This window comes from Callorhinchus milii, unplaced genomic scaffold, assembly GCF_018977255.1.
Source record: "Callorhinchus milii isolate IMCB2004 unplaced genomic scaffold, IMCB_Cmil_1.0 Scaffold2, whole genome shotgun sequence".
Classification (NCBI taxonomy): Eukaryota; Metazoa; Chordata; class Chondrichthyes; order Chimaeriformes; family Callorhinchidae; genus Callorhinchus; species Callorhinchus milii.
The window spans coordinates 43,064,443-43,089,400 of record NW_024704743.1 but is presented as its reverse complement, the minus strand read 5'-3'; the positions used below and the strand labels follow the sequence as shown (position 1 = coordinate 43,089,400).

At 39.1% G+C, this 24,958-nt stretch overlaps 1 protein-coding gene across 5 annotated transcripts in view; it reads right to left on the bottom strand.

Moving 5' to 3' along the window:
• Nucleotides 1-641: 641 nt before the first annotated feature.
• Nucleotides 642-24,958, bottom strand: part of relch (RAB11 binding and LisH domain, coiled-coil and HEAT repeat containing) — a 61,949-nt gene continuing 37,632 nt past the window's right edge. For 2 of the 5 annotated variants that reach the window (XM_007895522.2, XM_042346834.1), the window contains 18 exons: nucleotides 23,523-23,613; nucleotides 20,944-21,015; nucleotides 20,709-20,849; nucleotides 20,448-20,612; nucleotides 19,712-19,859; nucleotides 17,032-17,188; nucleotides 15,726-15,849; nucleotides 15,002-15,050; nucleotides 14,427-14,512; nucleotides 14,215-14,321; nucleotides 13,293-13,392; nucleotides 11,721-11,803; nucleotides 9,726-9,789; nucleotides 8,264-8,402; nucleotides 5,699-5,815; nucleotides 5,140-5,228; nucleotides 3,299-3,369; nucleotides 642-2,041 (listed from right to left, as the gene is read on the bottom strand). In XM_007895522.2, the coding sequence (XP_007893713.2) occupies nucleotides 1,921-2,041; nucleotides 3,299-3,369; nucleotides 5,140-5,228; nucleotides 5,699-5,815; nucleotides 8,264-8,402; nucleotides 9,726-9,789; nucleotides 11,721-11,803; nucleotides 13,293-13,392; nucleotides 14,215-14,321; nucleotides 14,427-14,512; nucleotides 15,002-15,050; nucleotides 15,726-15,849; nucleotides 17,032-17,188; nucleotides 19,712-19,859; nucleotides 20,448-20,612; nucleotides 20,709-20,849; nucleotides 20,944-21,015; nucleotides 23,523-23,613 (1,924 nt within the window). In that variant the 3' untranslated portion in view covers nucleotides 642-1,920. Of the gene's footprint in view, nucleotides 2,042-3,298; nucleotides 3,370-5,139; nucleotides 5,229-5,698; nucleotides 5,816-8,263; nucleotides 8,403-9,725; nucleotides 9,790-10,333; nucleotides 10,417-11,720; nucleotides 11,804-13,292; nucleotides 13,393-14,214; nucleotides 14,322-14,426; nucleotides 14,513-15,001; nucleotides 15,051-15,725; nucleotides 15,850-17,031; nucleotides 17,189-19,711; nucleotides 19,860-20,447; nucleotides 20,613-20,708; nucleotides 20,850-20,943; nucleotides 21,016-23,498; nucleotides 23,614-24,958 lie in introns of all 5 variants that reach the window. The other 3 variants (XM_042346831.1, XM_042346833.1, XM_042346835.1) reach the window with 3 other exon arrangements.

Here is a 24,958-nt window from a genome sequence, read left to right as displayed (position 1 = left end):
TTTGGGGTCTTATTTGAACGTAAACTCCACGTCCGTTCTTTAATCCATTCATCTTTTGCTCACCTCTGTAATATGGCCCGCCTTTCCCACAACCTCTTGGCTTGGGCCATACAAGAGCAGGAAATTAGGATTAGTTATTTCCATTGGCAGAGCTATCACCAGCAAAGGTTTAATGGTCCAGATAGCCTTCCTTTTGCAGTTCTATTCTAATCCTAATGAACAATTTATCAATGCAATTCACTGATTGTAGATTTTGGGTGAACAATGTAACTCACAGCTTGTTATAATGTACAAAACCATTGGCTTCAAATTCCATCCCCCCGCCCTCCCCCTTACAAATGGGAACATGGATACAGCCTGAAAATAATTTCTAGCAAGTCAACAGGATGCAGAAGCATTACAAGTGCAAATGGGCCAATTCTGAAGTCAGAAAAGGAAGTTTTTGTTTGTTTGGATCATCAGCTGCAATAGCTGCCAAAAGCAGGAGTGGAAAAAAATTGAGGGGTTTTCAGTAGTATGAAATTAGTATTGTCCCATAGATTTCTTCAGGCTGAATGATAGACCTAATGTACGGTAGGTGGAGCAACACATGAAAACTGGAAGATTCAACAAAATCCACTAAGAATATTTGTAAAACTGGATACGTTATTGGTTCAGATGAATTAATTTTATTGGACAACTGAGCTACAGTCTACACTCAGTATATCGATGAAAAGGAATAGTTAAATTACATTTGCAACCAAACATTAGAAAATAACAGAATTGATCAGCAGTTTTCAACACACAAAATAGAAGAATGCTTTATAATTAGTGTAAAGGTACCGTGGCACAGAAATACTTTAATTGTTTCAATCACCTTTACAGAAACTATTAAAATCACATCATTGAATGTCTAATCTACTTGTGTTTCCATGAAATCTTTCATCACCAGAGGATCAAACATAAACATTATAGATTTTTATTACGATTAGATAAACCTTCAGGCTAGTGAAATATAATCTTCAGCTTTACATGGNAAAAAAATTGTATTGCACTGCAGGTAAACAGTACACTCATGCAGTTTATTTTTGTTACAATGGTTCAGTTAAATGTGACAGATGACCCTTGCTCACATTTAAAACTGACCTGAATTAAAAACAATGCAGGAATTCTATATACACAGAATTTTGCTGCGCCTTTTTTTTTAAAACATCACAAAACAGACACGTTAATTCACATTCTTGATTTTACAGGTGCAAAGTGATCTGAGAAATCGAGGCTTCTTCATTAACCAACTATATAATGCTGATTGTGAACAAAATCATTTATATTGCAACACAACAGAAAATTGTTCCATCTAAATGAAAAAAAACACGCACACGAATGACATAACAGGTTTCCTACGGCAATTCCAAGGTCAAGTATTATGCTGTAGTCTCGCTTTCTTCTGGTCGGAAGGCACAGGAATATGCTGGTGACTTTGTACAGTCAGTCAAGAATCTGGTTGATAAAAGCCATCTGAATGGATTTCCCATAATTTAATACAGAAATGGTTTGCGCTCATTATTTTATGACAGATGTAGAATTTACATTATATCCAAGAGCTTACAGATATAGCACTTCAGTGTATAATAGAAGTATTTGCTGTTCAAAGTCTCATTGCAGAGCAAGAAAAACCTGCCCATCATATGAAGAGAGCATTGGAAACAGCAAAAACAAACAAAAAAAGACACAACAAAATACAGAGATACTGTCACCAAGTCATCTTTATACCCAGCACATAAAACAGTAATATACACACAAAATAATATTAAGTGCAAATATCTTTGGAAGTTGGAATAAAATAATTAACAGAACAAAATAAAAAGGCAGAAAATTAACTTCAAGTACAAGGTTTCAGCCTGAAAGCGGCCCGTCTAGTGTAAATGGACTGTCTTCATTTCACTTTTTCCTCTGGAATACATTCGCCAACATTGCACCCGAGGTGGTCAACTGACCCATTTTATTAAAGAATCTGGTCTTTGTGTCTTCACTTACAAGACTCGCAGCGATGGACATGGAGCTTAAAATAATAAAAACATTTTAGGTTCAATGAATAAAACATTCATAACTTTTGTTTATGTCTCTGAGAGATTTTGTCTCTGAAAACTCGCAAGTTGTTTAACAATTATTTGAAATTGAAAATGGAATTTTAGAAAACCTTAGCAGACACTGAAACCCTAAAAAGGGTAGTGTTCTACCTCAACACCCACCTTAGGCATCAACCTGGCTTAGATAGTGGCACTCTCGCTTCTGAGTCAAGAGGTTGTGGGCTCAAGCCCTGCATCGGACTATGAACTCTAGTCCGAAACTGCAATACAGTGCTGCAATAACGTTCCTCAGATAAGATATTTAACTGAGGTCCTGCCGGTCTGTTCAAGTGGACATTAAAGATCCCCTGTCACAGTTTGAAAACAGAAGGGAATTTCTCCCGTGTCCTGGCCAGCAGTCCCCCAGATAAAATTGGTCATTCATTTCATGACTGTTTGTGGAAAATTGCTATACACAAGTTGGCTGCTTTCGTTTACAAAGCACAGTCACACCACTTTACAGTAAATCTGTGAAGTGGTTTAGCCATCACAAATTAGTTTGCATGAAGAAGGCCCTTTGGCCCCTATTTGATCTCATCCTTCCAAAATACCTACCCTACCTTCCTCTTGTTACAACATCAAGCTGTTTTTAAATACTTCCAGTGTCCTGCCTCAACCACCCTTCCTGGCAATCTGTTCCAGTTGTTAGTTACTCTGAGTAAAGAAGGATGGAACCTCCAACAGCGCTCCTCCATTATCACCTTAGTGTCAGCCTAGATGATGAACTGCTAGTATGGGGCGTTGACCATATCATTGGTTGTTAAAGGCTAGATTTAATCATCATTTTCTTATATTCAGTTTCTACCCCAAATCGCTGAGTATTACTTAGCATTATGTGCGAGCATAAACTGGCCAAATTTCTTACTAATGTGAACTTGTCGATTGTTGAGACTTGGAGGCATCAGAAAACAAACTGGATTTTGCACTAATATAAGGAATGGTTAAATGTTATATACAAAGACAGATCTGCAATAAGTCCTTCCTAACTGAAGTTAATTTGTTAGAATGTCTTGTTAAACTCGTTTATGAGAGTTATATTTATAACAAATATTCTCCAAGAACAAAACCTTTTAAACTTGGTTCTCCACCCACATTTTGAGACTAATTTGGATTCTTATGACATCCAGCATACGGATGCCACTTTCTTTGCTTCAGCAACACACGCAGTGTGATTCCTAAGGCATAATTACCTCTGAGGTTCTTGGACGGTTCTGTTTTCCACCTTCTGCTCGCATTCCTTTATCATAGAGCTGAGAATAACCTGAAATTATACAAACACTTATTAACAAGTATTGTAATGAAAGTTTGCAATAAGTCTCATTTGCAAACCGCAGCAACACTAGCGTGTCACCGCTGAACGACAATGTATTCAGAACTAGCTGTAATGTGCACAATTGCCATAGCTTGAAAAAGGATTTTGGCATGATAGAGTTTTATTTTTTTTAAAAAAAGTTAAAATAATTCACACGTTAACATTTAGAACTATAGAAATTTACAGTAAAGAAGGCCATTTGGCCCATCAGGTCTGTGCTGGCTGGTTCTTTGAAGAGCAATCCTTTCAGTCCCATTAACTCCCGTCTTTTTCCCATAACCTTGGAGCTTACTGCTTTTTATGTATATATCTAGTTCCCTTTTGAGGTGAGTTCTCACACCAATAAAAATGCAGCATTTGACCCAAAGTGAGAACCAACAGCCAACCAGAGTGGTAGGGATCAAGCTCAACTCCTTCCATATTGGACCCGAATACCTGACCTTATCCGTTCTGCAATCTGATGCTAACCAGAGATATCAAACAGCTGCAATGTTATATGGAGAGCGGTGACAATAAATTATATATTGAGATTTCACTTGTTTAGTCAGCTACATACAACAAATACATGGTGCACATTAACTACTCCATGCATACAACAACAACTTGCATTTATATAGCACCCTTCATGCAGGGCAGAGTACTGGAGCGCTTGACAATGGAGGAGTCTGACCCTGAGCCAGGGATAGATGGAAGGGGAAAGTGACCATAAAGACGTCCTCCCGACATGAAAGGCAATGTAATTTTGTTGTTGTTGTAAGCACGATCAAAAAGGAAGGTCTTTAGGTGGGATTTGAAAGTAGGGAGGAAAGGGGGAAGCGGAGGGATTGAGGGAGAGATTTCTAGAGTTTCAGGGCATAGTGGCTGAAGGCACGGCCACCGATAGTGGAGCAGAGGGGACGAAGGAAAAAAGGAGACTGGAGGCAGCGGGTGGTGGAGTGGAGGATAAGCATATTAGAGAGGTAGGGAAGTGTGAGGGCATGAAGAGGTTTGAAAACGAGTGAGAGGATCTTGAAATCAAGCTGTTCGGTAAATGGGAGCCAGTGCAGTCTGAGAAGGACTGATGTGATGGGGGTACAGAGTTTTCTGCGGGTGAGTGTCCGGGCAGTGGAGTTTTGAATTAGTTGAATTTTGTGCATGGTGAAGCTGGGGAGACCAGTGAGGAGGGCATTGGAAAAGTCCAGCCAGGAAATGACGGAGGCGTGGACGAGGGGTTCGGCTGCTTTGGTTGTGAGGTACAGACAAAAGCGGGCAATGTGACGGAGGTGGGCAATGTGACGGAGGTGGAAAAATGCGGTCTTTATCAGGGAACCGATGTGGGGTAGAAAGGAAAGCTGGGGATCGAACCTGACACCTAATGTGTGCACAGGTTTGGTGAGCCTGAGGGAGAACCTGGGGAGGTTGAGGATTTCAGACCTGCAGGAGAAGACGTTGACAGGAGCCAAAGAGTACGGCTTTCGTTTTGCCAACGTTCAGCTGCTGGAAATTTGCGCTCATCCAGGCCTTGATGTCCGTCAAACAAGATGACAGGACATCAGCGAACTGGGAGTCGCAGCTGGAGGAGGAGAAGTAGATTTGGGTGTCATCTGCATACATGTGGAGTTGACCCCATCTAAGAGATTTTTCACATTTGTGGAGGACATTTACATTTTCATAAGCTTTTTAAGCTTCAGCCACACCCAGTGAACACTAAGGCACTCATCTCAGATCTGCACAACAAACCTCATGTTCTGGTGAGAGGTGCTCCATATCTATTCGTAAATACTTTAGTCCAGGAAGAAAATGATTAACCATCAGTTCTTCTGAAATAACTGCAAATAAAGCTGTTAAGGAACATGATGTGGCAACTTTGGTTACAACTTACACATTTAATGCAGTACACTTACCGAAGCTTCAAATCACGAGCATATTGATTTCCTTATATACACAATTATTTAAAGAGCAAGTACCACACCATGCAAGATTAAGATGTTAGAAAAATTTGAGAGCTTTATTGTCCTAATATTTGAGAAATACGTAGTAGGACAGCAAGTAAAACCTAATCTACATAATATGACTAAACATCCAAACTGTTGCCTTATTTCCCTGGTCTAACAGCATTTTGCCAAGTGGACAGACTGTTCTCCAGTCAAATGTGGTCAACCTGAGTCCAACTCAACCCATTACAAACAAATATGAAACAATTTCAGCAAAGAAATAGATAAATGGTTTCTTTGGCATGCTAAAAAATACAAAATTTTCATTTTATGCTATATTGTGATATTTACTGAAGTAAGGATACAGCAACAGGAAAGAGCACTGTAGGCCTCGAAGAGTTGAATGGCAATGTCCAGTCTTTTCGTGTCAACAGTTTGTTGGTTGTTGGAGATGGCCAATTTATGCAGATGAGGGAGAACAACTATACATGAAAAAACAGAAACTGTTAAAATACAATATACGTTGTTATATAGTGTAATATACATTGCAATATATATTATTCATAGGTCTGTGCACCATGCACCAAGAGCCAATCCATATCACTATTCATGGACTCTGTAATCTTTTTGACACCGATCTCTCATCACAGCTTTTCATCTGGTCCTCAAGCAAGTCTGCTTTCCCCCAACGCCACAATATCTCTGCCACAGAGCCCCACCCCCCCCCTCCCCCACCAATGTGGATGAAACCCTCATTCAGACCTTTGTCATCTTCAAACTGGATTTCATTCAATCTTCTCCTTACCAGCTTTCTGCCTCAACCCACCACAAGCTTTGGTTTATCCAGCACTCTTCAACCCATACCATCTCCAGCATTGCCTCTTTGCCCCACCACCCCACCAAAAACTTGAGAATGTTGTAGCGCAAGCTTATCATCCCTATTCTCATTAGACTCCACTGGCTTCCAATTCCCCAAAAGATCAATTTCAAGATTCTCATATCATATAATACTTGCATTGGATATAGCGCCTTATCACATTGTTGAGTCGTCTCAAAGATCTTCACAGAGTATATTGTAAAGTGTTTTTTTAACTGTGTATTTTGTGGGTGAAATGTAGATATCATGCTAGGTGAAAGGGCCAATGTATGTATCTAAGTTGTTGTATTCTAAAGCCAGTTATGCTTATGCAGTGATAAGTAAACTATCTTCTCATCCAATGTTCCTTTCTCTTGCCTATGAGAAATATCTGGCCTCTACTTTTAAAATTAGCAATTCATTATTGGATTGTGCACATTACAGTATAGTAGAATGTCGTAACCTTCCTGCATAATATAACCAAGTTAAGCTTGAACCATTACACATGATGACTTTCTTTCATCCTTTTTTCTCTCTTTCCCTCCCTATCATATCTGCAAGATTCTCAAGTTTTGGATGGAGGAGAAGGGGAAAGAGACAAAAAAAAAAAAACACTTTTCCTTAAGCAAGTCATAAAGTGACTTCTAAGAGGTGCACAAATGTTGTGGCTAACTGTTTCCTTGTGCTTATTTGACAATCACTCCAGGATCTTACTATGCAGGAAACGAGGAAAGACTAGTTATATTACTCTATGGTATAGAACATCTATTCATTTTATTTACAAAGCTGCAAAAACTAATTGAGAAATATTACTTCAGCTTCAAAGAGGTAAGGATTCAGAAATAACATGGACAGAGTAGAACACTAGCAAAACACAGAATCTCTTTAGTTAGACTTCATGAAAATAAATGTTCGAGATCAGATTCTGTGGAATGTGATGGAATTATTTGTTAAAATAATAGTCCTTACATTATATAGCCATAATGCCATTTTCCTTACTTATCACACAGTAATTTTTGTTCGACTTTCACAAGACTTCAAGATCTAGATCTTTGACCAAAGATGGACTTAGAATATTCCACAGGTGTTGTTTTAGACAGCAATTAATATCCTTTGATGCACATCCAGCAATATCAGATTACTGAGACATTTAGAAAACACTTTGATAGTTAAGCTAACTTGATTTTTGAGAAGTGAGCCATGTACAAGACAATATTTTTATTTCTTTCATTGCAAATCTTTACTGTGTTGGAAAATATCTAAAAAAAATTATATTCTCAAAAATAATTGCATAGATTTTAATCTAAATGAAAATGAATCGCTTCATTGAGAATTCATATGGTGTGGCCGCAAAGCTTACATTTCAGCAGTGCAATCCATTTCTTAACAGTACAAATAAAGAACAATTACATTTGATTCAGATCATTAACTATATAAGTTAACATTTCCTGGAATTTCCACTATATGCATGGTACTGTGTTTCCGCGCATGTGCCAGATACCCAGCTGACCAACACTCCCGAAAAAAATCTTTGTAAAAGTGACAATAGTCACGCAGTGAATTGCAATAGGAGTCACTGAAAACTAAAATTTCTACCAGAAATCGGAAGTGCATCGTTTCAACCTAAGATCATTCCACTAAATAAATAATCCTTGAATTTGAAGTGGATCAAGTTGAATTCCTGTGGTTCAGCGGGGTTGCACTTGTGGTTATTGGCAGGAGTTTACTCAGGACTCTCCTATTACAAGTGGCTGCATATGACAAACGAACGAGATCCAGAATGGAATCTAGGCATCTTGAAATCCACTGAATTGATCCAACGTTGAAACAACAACTTGCGTTTATATCACGCCCTTCATGCGTCAAGCGTCTCGGGGCGCTTTATGACCAAATGGTGAAGGAAAATCCAACTGATCTTTGTTGAAATTTTCTGAAAACCTTCTCCTAAATGTGACAAATAACTATCCATGAAAAAGTATCATTACACAACCTACACCTTTTGGGGGTGGAGAGGAAGTTAAAAAAGAAGACGTGAGCGAAGAACGAACAAAATAATAAAAAGAAGAATACTTACACTCGTCTCTAAATTTTGGTTCGGCATTAGGTCCAACTCTTCCAAAAGTCTTTATTATTTCCATGTGCAGAGAGTGCTGATCATGATACTGTGGATCCTCCAGAAATGACGCCAACTGCATCTTAACTCGTTCCAACAGCTGATAAAACCAAATCACTTGATTTACCATTATTTCAATGCATAAGTCACTGATAAAAATGGATATTTTGTCAACCTACTGTGTAAGTCTGACCTGCACCAGTATCAGGGGAGAGGGGGTGGGGGAACCTTGGGCAGTAGTGTCTAACTGGGGTCAGTATATAGGTGCACTGCAGTTTCAATATACATCGTAATATATTGGTGTCTTGCTCTTTGAATTCTGTGGTTTCTTGACTCCAATATGTAACACAGATAATGTTATTCTATTCCATTGTTGGACTACCACCTTTAGTGGATCTTTAATGTAATAATGACACTAAATTGGAGCAGGGTTTTGCAATCCCATACAACAGTTTGGAACTGCTGACGAATAAGAGTTTTGAACACATAACTATTGTCTTTATCTTCCTCTAACTTACAAGTGGTTACACACCATATTATACTACCATACACCAATTTATGCTTGAATCAGCAAACAATAGGTGTAAACAAACTTGGTGTAGGGCTGCAGAATCTCACCTTGATTCAGGTGCATTACCTTAAAAACATACCAAGGTGCCTGTCTGAAAATAAAAAAATAAAACAGCATTTTTATAGCATCTCATTTTAAATGCTTCAAAGCTCTTCATGGGTAATTACTGTCAATTGTAGTTACTGTTTTGTAGGCAAACAATAACATTGTTTTGGCCCAGTGCAACTGATAGGGTGGACAGAATCGTAGAAACTAACATCGTAATGTACATTAAAGCTGCAGTAAACATACTTAACAGTGTAAGTCAGACTATTAGCTAAATACAAACTCAAGAATATCACTGCGTGTGTGAGTACATGGCTGTGCACGTAGAGGGATTGCGACTGAATTTTGGAGGAAAACAGAACAAATTGCAATATGACAACTGAAAGTGAGATAGTGTTATTTATTACATACCACTTTTGCTTGCTGAGCAAATGGAAATGCACTCTTCGCTGGTCTCCCTAGGTCCACCAGGCATAAACTTTACACTTTATCCAAAACGCTGCTGCCAGTAGCCTGTTTATCCCCTCCTTTTGGCGAACTCAAACCTGCTGTGTGTTCCCTGCTCTCTCCACACCCGAATCAGTGTCTGAGCCTTGAAATTCCACAACCCCAACCTCTGGAACTCCTTCCTTCTACACCTCAATCTTGCCCCTTCTATACCTGTCTTTAGTCCTGCCTTAAAACCTACCTCTTCGACCCCTCCCCATTCCCTCTCCCCTGCTCAGCATCCAACCCTGTAATCATAAAACACTCTTAAGACATTATCCTGTGTGAAGGGTGCTATATAAAGCAAGTTGTTGTTGATACCTCTCTTTGGGTCACAGTTTCCATGATGGTGCCAAAAGCAGGTATTGTAGCTATTCGGACAGAACTGCAAAAATTACAGAAGAACAACAAATATCAGGACCCGTTGCATATCTCAAATATATTTTAAAAAAACAGCAATAATTGAAGTTAGTATGTAAGTTTTGGTAGTTACAATTTTGTTTTATAGTCAATGGATGTAATTTTCTACAGTCAATTGTAGTTTTCTCCCCAGGATTACATTTGTGCTTGCGTTGAAACTGGCTGTACTAGGGTACATAATCATCAACAATTCTTCAAAAGACACCTCAAAATATATTTGTATTTTTCTTTACTTTTGCACTCAGAAGCAGACCACAATAGTTCTTTCCAGTTCTGTAAGTTCCTACATTCCCATGACAAGATGGTGAAAGAAACCTACTTAACCAGTTTTGAAGCACTCTATCCACTCTTCATGTAGAGATCGGCTATAAGCAGGTCAGGCTGATTAGCCATTTGTGCCTGGAGAGAATACTACAATACTATCAAACAGAAGTCAGTGCACTTGTCAGAACAGACAAATAAGTTTGATTTGTTTTAAAAGTCTATGGGTCTTAGTCCAAACAACTCACAATTCAGGGTCACTGGATAAGGTAACAAGGGCCGGAGCAACTCGCTTGTCAATTAAGGCTTCACTCATGCCTCGTACGATCAGCTGTAACCAGTCAAAAATGCAACAAAAATAAAAAAAATAAAACCATCGTTGGGTAAACATAAAAGCGAAAAAAAAGTGATTAGTTAACCAATGTGCACTCAGAGTCAGTCCATTCAAGGAAGAAGTTAATCACCAAAACAAAACACATAATAAAGTTAAGGCCTATGCACATGCTCAAGCCCTGGTAAAATTCAACCTGTGAGAGATTAGCAGGTTAAACAAAAGCAACACATCCCTTTTGCTTTGAAAAACCACCCATCTAATTTTGTAGTTCATGATATTTCTTTTGGAGGCTACATATCCAAACAGTTCAAGTCATTGCTCACTATTTTTGTTGTTTTAAACCTCTGTATCAAAATGATACCAATATTTGCTGCTAATATTTGGACCCTCACCTCACTGGTCACCAAGAATAAAGCTGTCAGATACTAAGATTAATTCAGTATATATCTTGCTGTGACACAACTACTTGTTTGATCAGCTGCCAAAATACTGCTCACACAACTAATTAAAAATTATTCATAATTGTGGAATCTCTCTGTAAAGCAGATTTCAAATGAGACTAAAATCTGCACTGCACATTTCTCTGCTTGTATTTCCCTATTGCTTTCTTAGCCAGTGAGCAACCTTTGCATTCTGCTTGATGACCAGATCTTCTTCAAACCCAAAACCTGTCATTTACCAAGACCATCCTTTTCCATCTTTTGAGCAATAGTTGTATTCGCTTCTACATCATTCTTTCTGCTGGTGAAATCCTAAAGACATATCGCTAGACTCCCCCCTCCACCACCCTCCAATCACCACTGACTCAACTCTTCCAAACGCTGCAGCTCATAGTCTCTTCCACATCAGGCTCTGAACATCCAGCAACCCATACTCCCTAGGCTTCCACTGCCCTAGCAGATCAACTTCAATTTCCTTTATGGCCTTGCCCCTTCCTAGTTAAGCATTACCTCCAACCCTAGTCTTCTCAGATTTTGGTCCATTGTGTGTTCAATTCCTCCCTCCAACCACTTTAACCACGATGGGTTCCAAGTAGGTTAAAGACAACACAATGATTCACAAATTGGTGCATCTCCAGAAAAAAATACCGACCCTTTCTCTTACAAATGTAGTTGTTTTTACATTTACAATGACCAATTCAGTTTAATTTGTCTCTTTGGACAGTGATATTTCCTTTTCAGCTATTAATAAAATCGTTGGTGTATCTCTGCATGCGTAAGAGTAAGGAGTGTAATTGGAGGGTAATTTCTCAGTAAGCTCATAAAAAGGGATGTGTTTGAACTAGCTTGGAAGAAACTTACATTTCAGGGTCACTGGAGAGAGTGATAAGAGCAGGGACAACTCTCTGAGCTACCAGAGTCTCATTCACCCCCTTCACCAACAGCTGATTGGGCAGAACAGGGGATGTCACATATGATGCGTGGAAAGAGTGAGCAGAGTATCATGGGAAGTAGCATGGCACACCGAAGAGAAGAACAAAAGAGCAAACAAAAATTAGAGGCCAAGCAACAATTTCTACAGAACAGCTCAACAATTATAGGGTTTGAAAGGCTAACAGCTCTAAATTCCTAGGAACCTTTTTCTACCAAAGCTCACCAATACCCTCCAAATGAACCTTTTTAACTCAACAGTACGTCTGGTACTGTATCAGTTTGTTCAGCATCAACTTTCCAAAAGCATTGTTACTTAGAAGTAATCCACTGCTAGTTATCTCCGAACTAACATACCTATATGCCCGATTGCATGTTCTTACATGATAAGTGTATAAATTGAACTAATGCCAAAATTCAGTGTGAATTTTCCCCAAGTTTTCAAATATAGGAGAATCATTTCATATCACAGTTCGCTTATCAAGCGATTGGTGTGCGGACCTCAATATTTACTTACTAAAACATCCGTCGGCCGCTTTGCTTCATATTGTGGTTTTACTGCTCTTGTGCTAAAAAAGTGTCCGACTTCAGGGTCATCGGGTTGCCTTCATGCATTCTCATTTTGGCTTCGCATCGGCTAAATACGGCTAACATTTGAGTTGTCAGTCACTGTTAATATCACTTCCTGTGCACTGCAGCACCAATAAAAGAGTACTCTCACAACTCTTTACATCGGGTAATGAATCTCGGGGCTGAAAACGATCACTTGTCTCTTTCTGCCTTCTGCTGACAGGCAACTTTTCTCAGTTCAAACTAAATTTAGGGCTCCAGGAGCACAATACAATACTATATTTCTAACGTCACTTAAAACAGTCAAGTCACTGTTCCAATCAAGTATGTCAGCTTTGGTAGACACAGAAACAAAAAGGATTCCGCACCCTGGCTAACAAAGCTTAAATTTTAAAGCATGCAAGATTATAATTATATTGCGTGAATAACTAAAGCACATAAGAATTGATCAAAAAGGTGACAGCTACACAATCACACGCTGCTGTAATTAGCTATAAAACATTCTGTATGTGGCACATTGATTAGCATTATACTGTTAAGGAACACAACAATGAATCATTGTATTAAATAATAAAGTTCAACTTTAGAGCAAATAGTTTTTGCTATTCAATTATGTAGCGTGCCTAATTTACATAAAACCTCAACAAGCACTTTCATTTTAAAAAGTTAAGACTTTAAAACAAAAATTATGAAGTGTAACTTGGGGCATTTCTCAACAGGGTTTCTTAATAAGGAATCTATCCCGACAGCAAATGGGGTGCTTCCAGTAATTGCAAGAATATCATGCTGGCCAGCAGGAACTTCACAAGAATTTACTTTCGGAACTAGGTTTCTGTGGGTTGGCAAGAATTCTAACATTTTTGATTAAGGAATCCCATCAAAAATATCATAAATTAAATCTGTATGAGTTTTTTTTACAATTGGAAATCTTACCTCAAACATCCTAGCACCAGTGCATCTGACAAGTGCTGATGTATGTACAACGCCATACCATAACACTGTTAATAGCAACTCGTGGTATGCTGGGTTTGCTCTAAAGAGAGAAAAAAAATCTTTGCATTTGATATAGCACCTTACCACGTCATTGAGTCAGATCATATTTTAAACAAAATCAGACTATGTTTACCAAACAATCACACTATGAAATCCTAATATTTGAGAAACTGCCATCTCACTGCATATACATCCCAAACAAAGCCAACACTTTAATAATAATAATAAGTAATAATTATTCTTAATAAAACAGTTCTTTTCAAAAAAATTTTTACGTTGCCAAGTTCTGCCTCTCAGTCTGTGGACATTAAACTCCTTTTCCCTTATACTGATCTACAGTTCTATGGGTTCAATTTCCCCTTATTCCATAGCACCCAACTGGTCATTATTCATATAGTGAATAGAGTGCATCAGAGTCAAGCCTGATATTGTCCTCTTGAGGCATCCACACACATGCATCTCTCAGCAAGAGTCAGAGGATACCTTAATATTGAATTTGAATGGCACAAATGGGGTTCTCGTTGGTAATGAAGTTTACTTTGCTAACCAGTGGGAACTCCATTCTAACAGAAACTACTTTATGTGTTGGAGTTCTTGTGTAACTCTAGCTGATTTCTAGCTGAATAATATTATTATTATTTTCCCCTTCCTCAACCAGGGTGCATTCCTACTATATAAACTTAAACAGTGAACCCAACAGAGACTGGGAATCTCTCCAAACCATAATCTTTCTGATACAGTTAATGATCCACTGGGAAGTTGACAATTGGGTCAAAGTTGGCAAGACTTCTGTGCCTGCATTACATATGAGCATGCCTTTTGAATAAGACGTTTCACTAACTATAATTCATCATTTACTTACCCTAGTTCCACAAATGAAGCCTTCAGACTATCAAGGGGTGCATGGGATAAAGAAAGTGTTGTCATTACATCTTCCAAAAATCCCACTAAGAGCTTCCGATCTTCTTCCTATGGTAGATACACACTGTTACTAAACAATGCAAATTCTAACTACTGTACTAAATTAAAAAGAGAGTAATGTTTCTGAGATTACAAATATAACATTTTCCTTACCTGGTTGTAACAGGTGAGTACACCAGTTGCATAGATGGGAACAGTAGCCTTTGTTAGCACACCGTTGCCAGCTGTAACCGAGGCATCTTTTGGAAAAAAACGTTAATGTACAGTGTTATTAAGTCCTGTATAAAATTACTTTTAGAAATAATTTATTTATTGTTAAGGACAACTATGTTGTTTTTAAACTGATGTCAATCTTGGGTCAGTTGGTAGCTTGCACTCTCACATTTCAGCTCATAGTCTAGGCTTCAACTCATAGTCTCGGCTGACACACTGCAGTCCTGGGGAAGTGCTCTAAAGTCATAAATCCCTTATCAAGTCTGATCTGCCTGTTTGGGTGACCAATCCCACAACACCTTTCAAAAAGACAGAGTTATAAAAATGGTCATTCACTTCCTGGCTGTTTGTGGGACAATGCTGTGTGCAATTCATCTAAAACCTTCTTTAAAAAAATGAGAGATTTACAAATTTAAATTATACCAAGTATTCTAATTTCAGCAGAGCAATGTAAAATGAGAAGGTTATAAATAGAAAATGAGGTTGTCAGTGGGTAATACAAAGGTGTGGCTTACCAACAACTTCTTCTGATAGTCTCAATATTTCTTGGAACTGAGGTTTCACCTAAGGTTGTATCATATATTGCATGTTAGACTGAAAGCCGCCACAATCCATAGTCACGCATTGATTACAAAGAAACTATAGATTACATGCACACTTTTAAAAAAAATTGTAATTTTAGAAAACAGAATGATAAGATATTTTAAAATATAGTTTGTAAAAGAAAACAAGTGTAAAAACCAAGTGAACAGATTAACATCACTGGTTTGCTTGTTTATCAGCAATACAAAGCAAGTTAAGCAGTGTAGTCATTACAATATTGAAAGCAGGTCATTAGCAGGTTTTTTTAAGGCTGGTTTGGGCTCCCAAGATGGTTTCATATTTCAATTGAGCTGAGCAAAATCTTTCTCCTTAGTGTAGGATTAGCTCCTGCTGCTCATTTTCTGTGTTTTTACCATTTGCTCAATAAACTGATGTATGTTTGGTAATTCCTATCTTTAATTAGCAATTGTACAATTGGATGTCATGAAAATAACACTGATAAGGGGAGAAATAGTTTGACAGAGCTAAGCATATTTTAAATGCAATTAAGCAGAGCCAAAAAACACATAAACTGACATTGACCCTTTCAATGTTTGGCTCCTGGAATTCATTCCCATTGTTTATAATATAAAACCTATAATGACCACAAGACAAATGTCAGTTATATTATGCTCCAAGGATTAAAGTTATTTGCACCTTTGTATTTGTAAATATTTTACCAAACGTTCGACACAACCTCCAGAAATAACGGGAGAAGTCATGAACACATGACGTTGAGCCAACATTAATTTTACCAACTGTTTCTATTAAGTTTGGCAATCTGCAAATAAAGTAAAATAGAGTTAGTATATTTACAATACACCAATGAAAGTTTAGATTTATATCATATCGGGAGGACGTTCCAAGGCGCTTGGCACCCGAGCTGGGCGTGGGAGCCAAGGGGGGTGGGGAAGGGAAAGATGACCAAAGGCGAGATCAAAGAGGAAGATCTTGAGACAGTTCTTGGAAGAGGTGTGGAAGGGGGCAAATCACAAGTTTTAGAAAGTGGGGCCAGATTGGCTGAAAACCCGACTACTAATGATGAGGTGGGTAGGGCAGGGGACATGAAACAGGTCATGTTTGCTGAGTCGAGGTAGCGGCAAGGTCATTATGGTCTGAGGAGGTTGCAGAGGTAGGGTGGGTCAAGACCATGGAGGGATTTGAAAGCGAGAACGAGGATCTTGAACTGAATTCGCTGATTTGATTAATTCTGAGCTCTTAGTATCTATTTAATGAATAATGAAATTTCTGAGTAATGGAACCATCCTTCCTTGTGCAATATTGCAACAAAACTATTATTCTGTAACCTGTAATGTTTTAATCACCAAGCTTTTTCTTCTATAAAACTTCTTATAACAAGTATCGAAAATAATGTCCAATTTCCAAACAGAAGGTGAAAATGTTCCAGTATATGTTTCAAATTAAGTAAACAGATTGCTTTGAACAAAATCCCTCATGCCTGCTAACATTAATGATGATAATGATGATGATAATTCTGAATTGTATAACTCATATAATTGCCTAAGTGGTACATCTGCCTAAGTTTCCGTTGAAGTGTTTATATTCTATGTAAGCTTAACATAACTCATACTTTGCAGAAGTCATATTAAATTGTACGGTCCCAACAGATATGACATATGTTAGATTTATTGTATATTGCATATAAAAATAATACTTTGGTCACTCAATCCACGGCTGTTTGTGGTTGCCAGGTTCTGCCCACAAAATATACAGTCAATTCATTTTACAGAATACTCTGTGAAGCACTTTGAGACGTCTTGAAAATGTGATGAAGCACTATATCAAATGCAAGGATTATTATTATTACTATTCTAAGATTTGCAAACACAAAATATTTCCTTTGTGATAACAAGTGTTTCTGTGTATAAAAGCTAAATTGGTCAGTAATTGACAGTAAGTAGATTTTGAAGCACATTGCACATAGTTGATAATAGGGACTCACAGCTGGTTGACAACCCACAAAAGACTCTCCCAGCCAGTGGTACCCTCATGTTCCAGTTGATGATCATACAGCTGCAACAGCACAGATAGTTGCTCTCGGCTTCCAATGATAGTTGCTACATCCTGAAGTGGAGATGCTGGTCGAGGGAACCTGGTCACTAAAAAAAAGTGAAATTCTGTTATATTTTCTAAAATACATTGAAGCCTTACTCTGATATCCAGTACTTTCTAAGTTCAATTTCTATTCCTTGTATTATTATATTACAGCATTTGCACAGTTTGCATTCTCAAATTCAAAGCAAGATAAAACCGAAAAAAATGTAGCAGTTTTAGATTAGCAATGTATGCATGTTGTAAAATCAATCCTGGATGTACAGGAAAACTAATTAATTTTTGACCTCAGTGAAAAGAGAGAAAGAGGGGATGAAGAAGGAGGTAAGAATGGTCTCCCTTACACCCTCCCATACCCTTCTGTTCATTTGGTCCCTCGTGTGAAAATCTAGCTTCCCTTTTGCTATGCATCTATATTGTCTGATTCAACCACCGTTTGGAATAGCAAGTTACACAATCTCACTACCTTATTGTGAAGTAGTTCCTCCTAAATTCTATTTTAGTTCCCCAAATCACTACCTTAAACTTATGCCCCTAGTTAAGGACTCTCCAACAAGTGGGAACAGTCCATTTATGTTAACTTTATCGTATCCTTTCATAATCTTGGAACACCTCTATTACAACAACTTGCACTTATATAGTACCCGCCACACAGGGTAGCGTCTCAGAGCGTTTAACAGTGGTGGAGCCTGACTCTGAGCTGGGAGGAGGTGGCCGTAAGCACGGCCGAAGAGGAAAGTTTTCAGGCGGGATTTGAAAACTGGGAGAGGGGGCAATGGGTAGGGAGAGGAGAGTGTTCCAAAGTTTTGGGGGGCAGTGGCTGAAAGCACGACCTCCGATGGTGGGGAGGAGGGGCGAGAAGGCGGCTGGTGCCAGTCGAACGGCAGCACTGGGTGGTGGATTGGGGAGTGAGGAGGTCGGAGAGGTAGGAAGCTGCCTGGGAGTGAATGTATTTGAACATGAGAGTGTGAGTCTCGAAGTCTATCTGTTCGGTGATGGAGAGCCAGTGGAGCCTGACCAGAACTGGTGAGATGTGGGTACGGAGTTTGGTCTGGGTCGGTATGCGGGCAGCAGAGTCTTGAATGAGCTGAATCTTGTGAATGGTGGAGCTGGGGAGACCAGCGAGGAATGAGTTAATGTAATCCAAGCGGGAGGTGACAAACACATACACGAGGGTTTCGGCTGCATTGGGGTAAGGTACGGTTGGAGACGGTCAAAGTGGCAGAGGTGGAAGAAAGCGGTCCTGGTCAGGGACCGGATGTGCGTGAGGAAGGACAGTTGGGGGTCGAACCGGACGCCCAGGTTGCGCACTGGTTCGTTGAGTCTGAGGGAGAGCCCAGGGAGGTTGAGCAGTTTAGATCCGCAGGAGTGAAGACGTTGATGGGAACCAAGGAGTATGGCTCGTCTTGTCCATATTCAGCTACAGGAACTTTACACTCATCCAGGCCATGATGTCTGCCAGACAAGCTGACAGAACATCGGTGATTTAGAGCTGGTACTGGAGGAAGCAAAGTTAATTTTGTGTGTCATCCGCATACATGTAGAAGTTTACCCCATGTCTGCGAATGACATCGCCCAGAGGGAGCATATAGGTAAGGTACAGAAGAGGGTCAAGGATGGAGCCCTGGGGTACTCAGCGGGTGACCAGGCAGGAGCGGGAGGAGAAACCATTAGCTGAGATGAAATGGAAGGACTCGAACCATGTGAGTCCGGTCCCACTAAGGTGGATGAGGGAGGAGAAGCGGTGGAGGAGGATGTGGTGGGACTGTATCAAACGCGGCAGAGAGATGCAGGAGAATGGAGGAGGCAGAGGAAGCTCTGATCACGGATAGAGAGAATGTCGTTTGCGACTTTGACAGGGATTGTCTCAGTGTCGGCTAGCAGGGGTGAGAGAAGGGGGAGTTGAGTGACCAGCAGCTGAGTGGGAAGGGGGTCGAGGCAGCAGGTGGTGAACTTCATCTGGGTGATTGTAGTTGTGAGGGAGGAAGGAGAAATGGGGGCAAAGGAGTGTAAGGAGGGGGGAGTGGCAGGAGCCATGGGGGAGGGAGAGGGTGGTGTGGATGGTCTAGGTGCGGTGGAAGGGGACTTGGGGGAGGAGGACAATGCAGCCAAACGGACGTTTTCAATTTTTGAGGCGAAGAAGTCTATCACCTCTTTGCACTTGGCATTTGATGTACTATTTGACGTATCCCTCTTAAATGTCTCTTCTCCCGTGAATTAGGAAAACTGGGTGCGTTTCTTCAGGGAGAAAGTGTGCATTCCACACATGGGAATTTCCATGCGTATGTAGGTGGATATTTTGAAGCATAGTGATGGATTTCTGCATGTGGCAGACACTCGGCTGACCAAAAAAGATTATTCCTCCTCACAGCATACACAAACTATCCATTGGTCGCTAAGGCAATCAAGCAAAAATCAGAATTCCTGATTAAAGAATCACTAACTTATCTTTTAATTTTTAGATCCTATTCAACCTGCCCTGCATTTCCAGATTTTATTTTTCACTTTTCTATATATAACCTTACTACATTCAATTCCATTACTTTTTAAGTATTGTTAATTAGAAGTACCCTCTATCTGGGGAACTCCTCCGTGAAGTTTTGCTTTGCTTGCAAACGGAGCATTCTGTATCACCAATGCAAACAGCGGTGGAATCAGTGACTGCATGGCTGAAAGATGCAGGTGGAGCTTATGCTCGTCAAGCCCATGCTCTCCATCCTAGGTGAATAAAAAAATTAGAAACAAATAATTTTCCAGGGATCAGCTAAGTCTCAGTAGATGATGTTTCATGAAAAAGAAGCATGCTTGGAACACATGGATCTATAAGAACATCATCAGTATATATCAGAAATCTTTGATGAAGGTAACCCAGCAGTAGTGGAATGTCATGTCATAGAATAGCAAGTTGTGGTTTCTAACCTGAAATACACACATGTTCTTAATCCCTGGGAAATAATCATTTTGAGACTTCTTGCTCTGAGGTGCCCTCTGTTCATGTACAGGCCTGACAAAAGCACTGACAACAGATCAGAATATTAAAATTACGCTCACAGAAAACTAGTACAAGCACTGACAATTTCAGAGTGCTTCCCCTGCTAGCAACCCTGTCTTTCAGAGTCGACTACTGTTGGGTTACCTTCATCAAAGTTTTCTGATATTTAATACCACTCATACTTCCATGCTCATGTGTACCCCAACAGATAAACTTGCACAACGAATTACTGGAGGACCAGGACTCAAATCCTTCTACAGACATTAAAGTGAATCAATGTTTTGCTTTAAAGACATATTTTTCTTCGAACATACCCTGAGGATTTTTTCGACGCTGCTTAGCAGAGTGGGAATGAGATGAGACTGGAGTTTACCCAATTCTGTGGTCCAGGCTGCGAAAGCTGGTAGGAAAACCTGATGCGTAGCATTAATCACCCTCTCCGAGGGGTCATTTAAGGCAGACATAAGCAGCTCAAAACCCTAAGAAAAACAAAGGTAATTTTAAAGAAAGCAACAAAAGAAGGGAATTTCCATGATCTAAATGAATGTACTCAGGTTCCTGGAACAATCCCACACCTGTAGGTATTTGTCAGGATCGTCAATGTATCCCATAATAATGCCAAGACTTTTGATGACTGCTTCTCGCACAAGGTCTGCCTTATCTTCTGCTAACATTTGCTGTAGCATTGATAGCACCAATGAACTACGAATCTCTTTCTGGAAATGGAAACCAACAAGATTTAAGTTAGGTCAAAATCAAATCACAAAATGGTTAATTTTTAAAAACATAAGAAGTGCAAATATTGCTTACAGGCAGGTAGGGTGCTAGTGCCCCACAGGATTCGGCCACTAATAGTCTTCGTTCTGGATACTTGTGATTGATCTTGAGAAATAAAAATGCGATAAAGTGAACATATTGTTCTCACTTTTCTTTCCCCTGTAGTGACACAATTTAGATGCAAGTTATACACACACGAGGCAGGAAACATAGTAAGGCAAATTGCAAAAACAGACCTGAATAAAGGAGATATTCCTGGTTAAAAGAATTTATTCTAAAGATTCTATTTCTTCATTCCTCTAAAGAGGATTATAGGAATACCTGTTGATTTTCCTGTGATAGTGGTTTAACACAATGACTCAAATCCTTCTAATAGACATTTACATTCAGGCTTCTTCCAGACGAAAAATTGTCAATCTTGGTCATAAGGCAAAAAAATAGGACAACAAAAAGAGGATCATGCTAAAAATAAATTGGCTCCCAGAAAGGCAAAAAACAGTCCAGGCTCTTACTTGATAAAATTACTTGTGGAAGAGTACATTCATCTTCCCCACTGACCTCAATCTGCCCCATGGACCCCAACCTTCCCACAATGAAGAGGGAAAACACATTAAAGTAACGTTTTAAAAATAGTTTGGAATAAATCATACCTCCGAGATTTGAGTTAAGTATTTAACCCTTAAGTTCTTTTAGAACTCATTTTGCTCACCCTGCCACGGGTCTGCTGAGTTATCTTGATTGCACATATGAAGGGCATCTAAAAAAGACCTTGTCACTCCAACACAAGGGTAACCATCACCGTTCATCTTTCCAATTGATTCCAAAGAGCAGTTTCCAAGTTAATTGGAGACCATATTTAAGAAATGTGCCAGCACCAAAATAAAGGGCAGACTGTTGAAGCCACAGAAGAAACTGAAGCTTAGGTTTAAAAAGCAAAAGAAAAAAGTAGTTGAAAAATTATGAAGGAAGCAAATGTAGGTGAAGAGACAAGAGAAACAAAGGAGAGCAGCAATTCTTTTAGTATTAGATGATGACAATTAGTATATGTTGACACATTAGTATATGTTAGCAAAACTTTCTCCATCAATCTTTGAAATTAAATCTTAAAAAAGGCCAGCCAAGGGAGCACACAACTCTCTGACAGTCTCAAAGGTTAGTTACATACAAACGATACACAGTGCCACAATGACCATTTCACAAGTATAAACCATGTTATTGAGACACACTCAGCACAGTATTAAGTCATGTAAAAAATGAGTGAAGTGTGTATTTTTCTTATATGAAAATGTGTCAGTTTTGCAATTATTTCTGGACTGTTAAATACACCATTTTAGTAATTTCCCGAAGGAGCAGATAACAAACGGTCTTCACACTTATTCTTCACACTTTTTGTGGGAGAGGGAACATCTGTACAGCACACCATCTTTTGCCCAAGAATAAATGGGGCCTGTTCCAAGGGATAGCAAATATGGCTCTTGCTTGGAAGTAAAAAAAGAACACAACAGTTGATGTGGTTTTTAAGTTTGCTGGGGAAGCAGGGGAAGAAACACCTCTATTGAGCAATGTGGGTTAGCTTTAATTGATAATTTTGGGAATTGCTAAGCAGTATTCTACACTTTGTGGTGTAACTCATTACAACCTAATGGAAGATCTGAAAATATGGCAGTAATTCTGTTGAGTTTTAGAATATATGATGCAATTGCTTCTTAAACAGTGTAATCGCTTACTGAGAATATACAGCTAGAGATGTTAAAATGAAACTTAAGCTTGAAATTTCAATGATTATGACACTTGCCAATGACTTCCAAACAGAGGTATCAAGCAATCCTTTGAATTGGCAAACAGACAATTTCTACAAGCTACAAAGTGTTTAAACACAGATATTGAAAAGCATGACAAGTTTTTAAAAAATGTAACGTGGTTAGCAACTGGAACACCATTAGCAGACAAATGAGACTTGCAATTATCTGAAGCAACTACTGCATTAGTGACATGCTAATTTTCTATTGCTTGACATTCAAATGGCCATGGTAAGCATGCAAATGCATGAAAGTGCTTATTCAAATGCACTAGTGTACAGATTTTGTATGGATTTAGTCTTCAGATTTTTATTCATTTGTTGCAAGTAACAGTGAAACTGTTTTTGGTCAGGAATATTTTATATTAAAACATAAAATACAGGTAGTGAAGCAGTTCCAATTAGTAAGAAGCTGAAGGAAATAATTATGAGATTAGATGTCATTATACACAAAAAAAGCGTTAAAACTGTTGATTTAGGGGATTTAAGAATTAAAGAAAATATTCAACCTCAATAGACGCATGATACCACCGTTATCCCACTTTGGGTACATCCAAGGACAGTATCACTGGTTGAAAAAAAAGTATGAGAAGTTTTTCAAAAACATTAAGTACAACAAAAAAGTTCTGAAAACTCAATATTTGTGAAAACATCTTGCTGCTCTAGTTTTTATATTCAGACTTGGCATCAACCGCATCTCAAAGTAGACTTCCACCTGAATAAAATAAAGTTATGAATTCAGGAATTGGGGACATGGTTGGATTGTACCTAGTGATTCTAAGGCTTTTACCTTTAAATTAGTTCTTGCATTTACCTGTTCCCAGCACTGCGGTAAAAGCTCGGCTTCAACACGGGTTGGTCCAACATGCCGAGCAAATGCTACACAGCCTGTTAAGATCATCTGTCTAAGATATATAAAAAAAGTAAATTATTTGGATATCATGGTCTCCATTGCTATAACATAAGATTTCCTGTTCCTTCCTCCTGTTTGCAGCCAGTCAACTGCTCAAACACCCCTCCTGGAAACCAAAGACATGGCACTGCACTTTCATACATAGGGACATTTCAATTGACTTGAGAGTGTCAAATGTCACTGACAAGCCAAAGGCCAAACAAGACCTGGACAATGATCAAGAAAGTTTCAATGTTTGGTATCTTTTTTAATAGTTCCCAGTGTGACTCTTTCCTTCCCTCTCTCCATGCCTTCCCTAAAAAGATATCTTAAGGAAATGGCGCTGAGAGAGTGCAACTTACTTTCTCGATAAAGTAAAATACTCTGTGATGAGCGTAAACTTTGTTTATTCCCCACATTTTCGAGTTTGCTAATTTGACAGTGACCAATGGTACACTTACTTGATGGTGTAACTTCCAGAACTTTTCATTATTGAGAGGATAATAGACTTTTATAGTAGATTAGTTTATGTAGCTTTCAGGGACATAAAAAAGCACTGCTGCTGTGAGAGACGAGATGTGGCATTTCAGGATTCCGTGATGAATGAAAATCACTATCCGCCCAGCAAAAAAGGGAAATAAATTGTGGAAAGCCCCTCACCTGTGTCTTTTCGACAATATTGCTCAACAGTTAAGTCAAAAATTGGCCAATTCAAAAGCCTTCAGGTTTCTGGACTGCTCCATGTCTCCCGCCCGACCCGCCCTACCTTCGGTGGCCGGGCTTTCTGCCTCTCTGCCTCCACACTCTGGAACTCCATCTCACAGTCCCTTTGCCTCGCTTCCTCCCTTACCTCCTTCAAGGCCGGTCTCAAGGCCCTCCTCTTCAATCGTGCCTTCGGTCCCACTCACACCTCTCTGCCTTCCCTCACCCCTACCCCACCCCTCCCCCATGCTCGGGTCCTGACCCGACTGTCCAGCACCTTGGAACGTCCTCCCGACGTGAAAGGCGCTCTATAAATGTAATTTTGGTGTTGTTGTTGAAGATGAGTATGTCATGGCATAGTATATAAGACATTTACTGTTTCAAATCCCCAAAGATTTTTGAAAAGGATTCAGTGGTACTAAGCAATTATTTACTCATGAAAATATTTTTAGAACAATAAAAAGTTAAAATAAATGTAGAAATATTGCAGTTATAACTATTTGTGTTAGATGGAGTCGACTGAATCTCACAGCAATTGGTAACTAATAACATCCTTTGAGTTCCAAAGCAGTTTGCAACTATATTCATGCAGTCTTGCATTCAATGAAGTGCTTCAGTGAAAGTAACAGATTAAATGTCTCAAAAGCAGTCAGCAA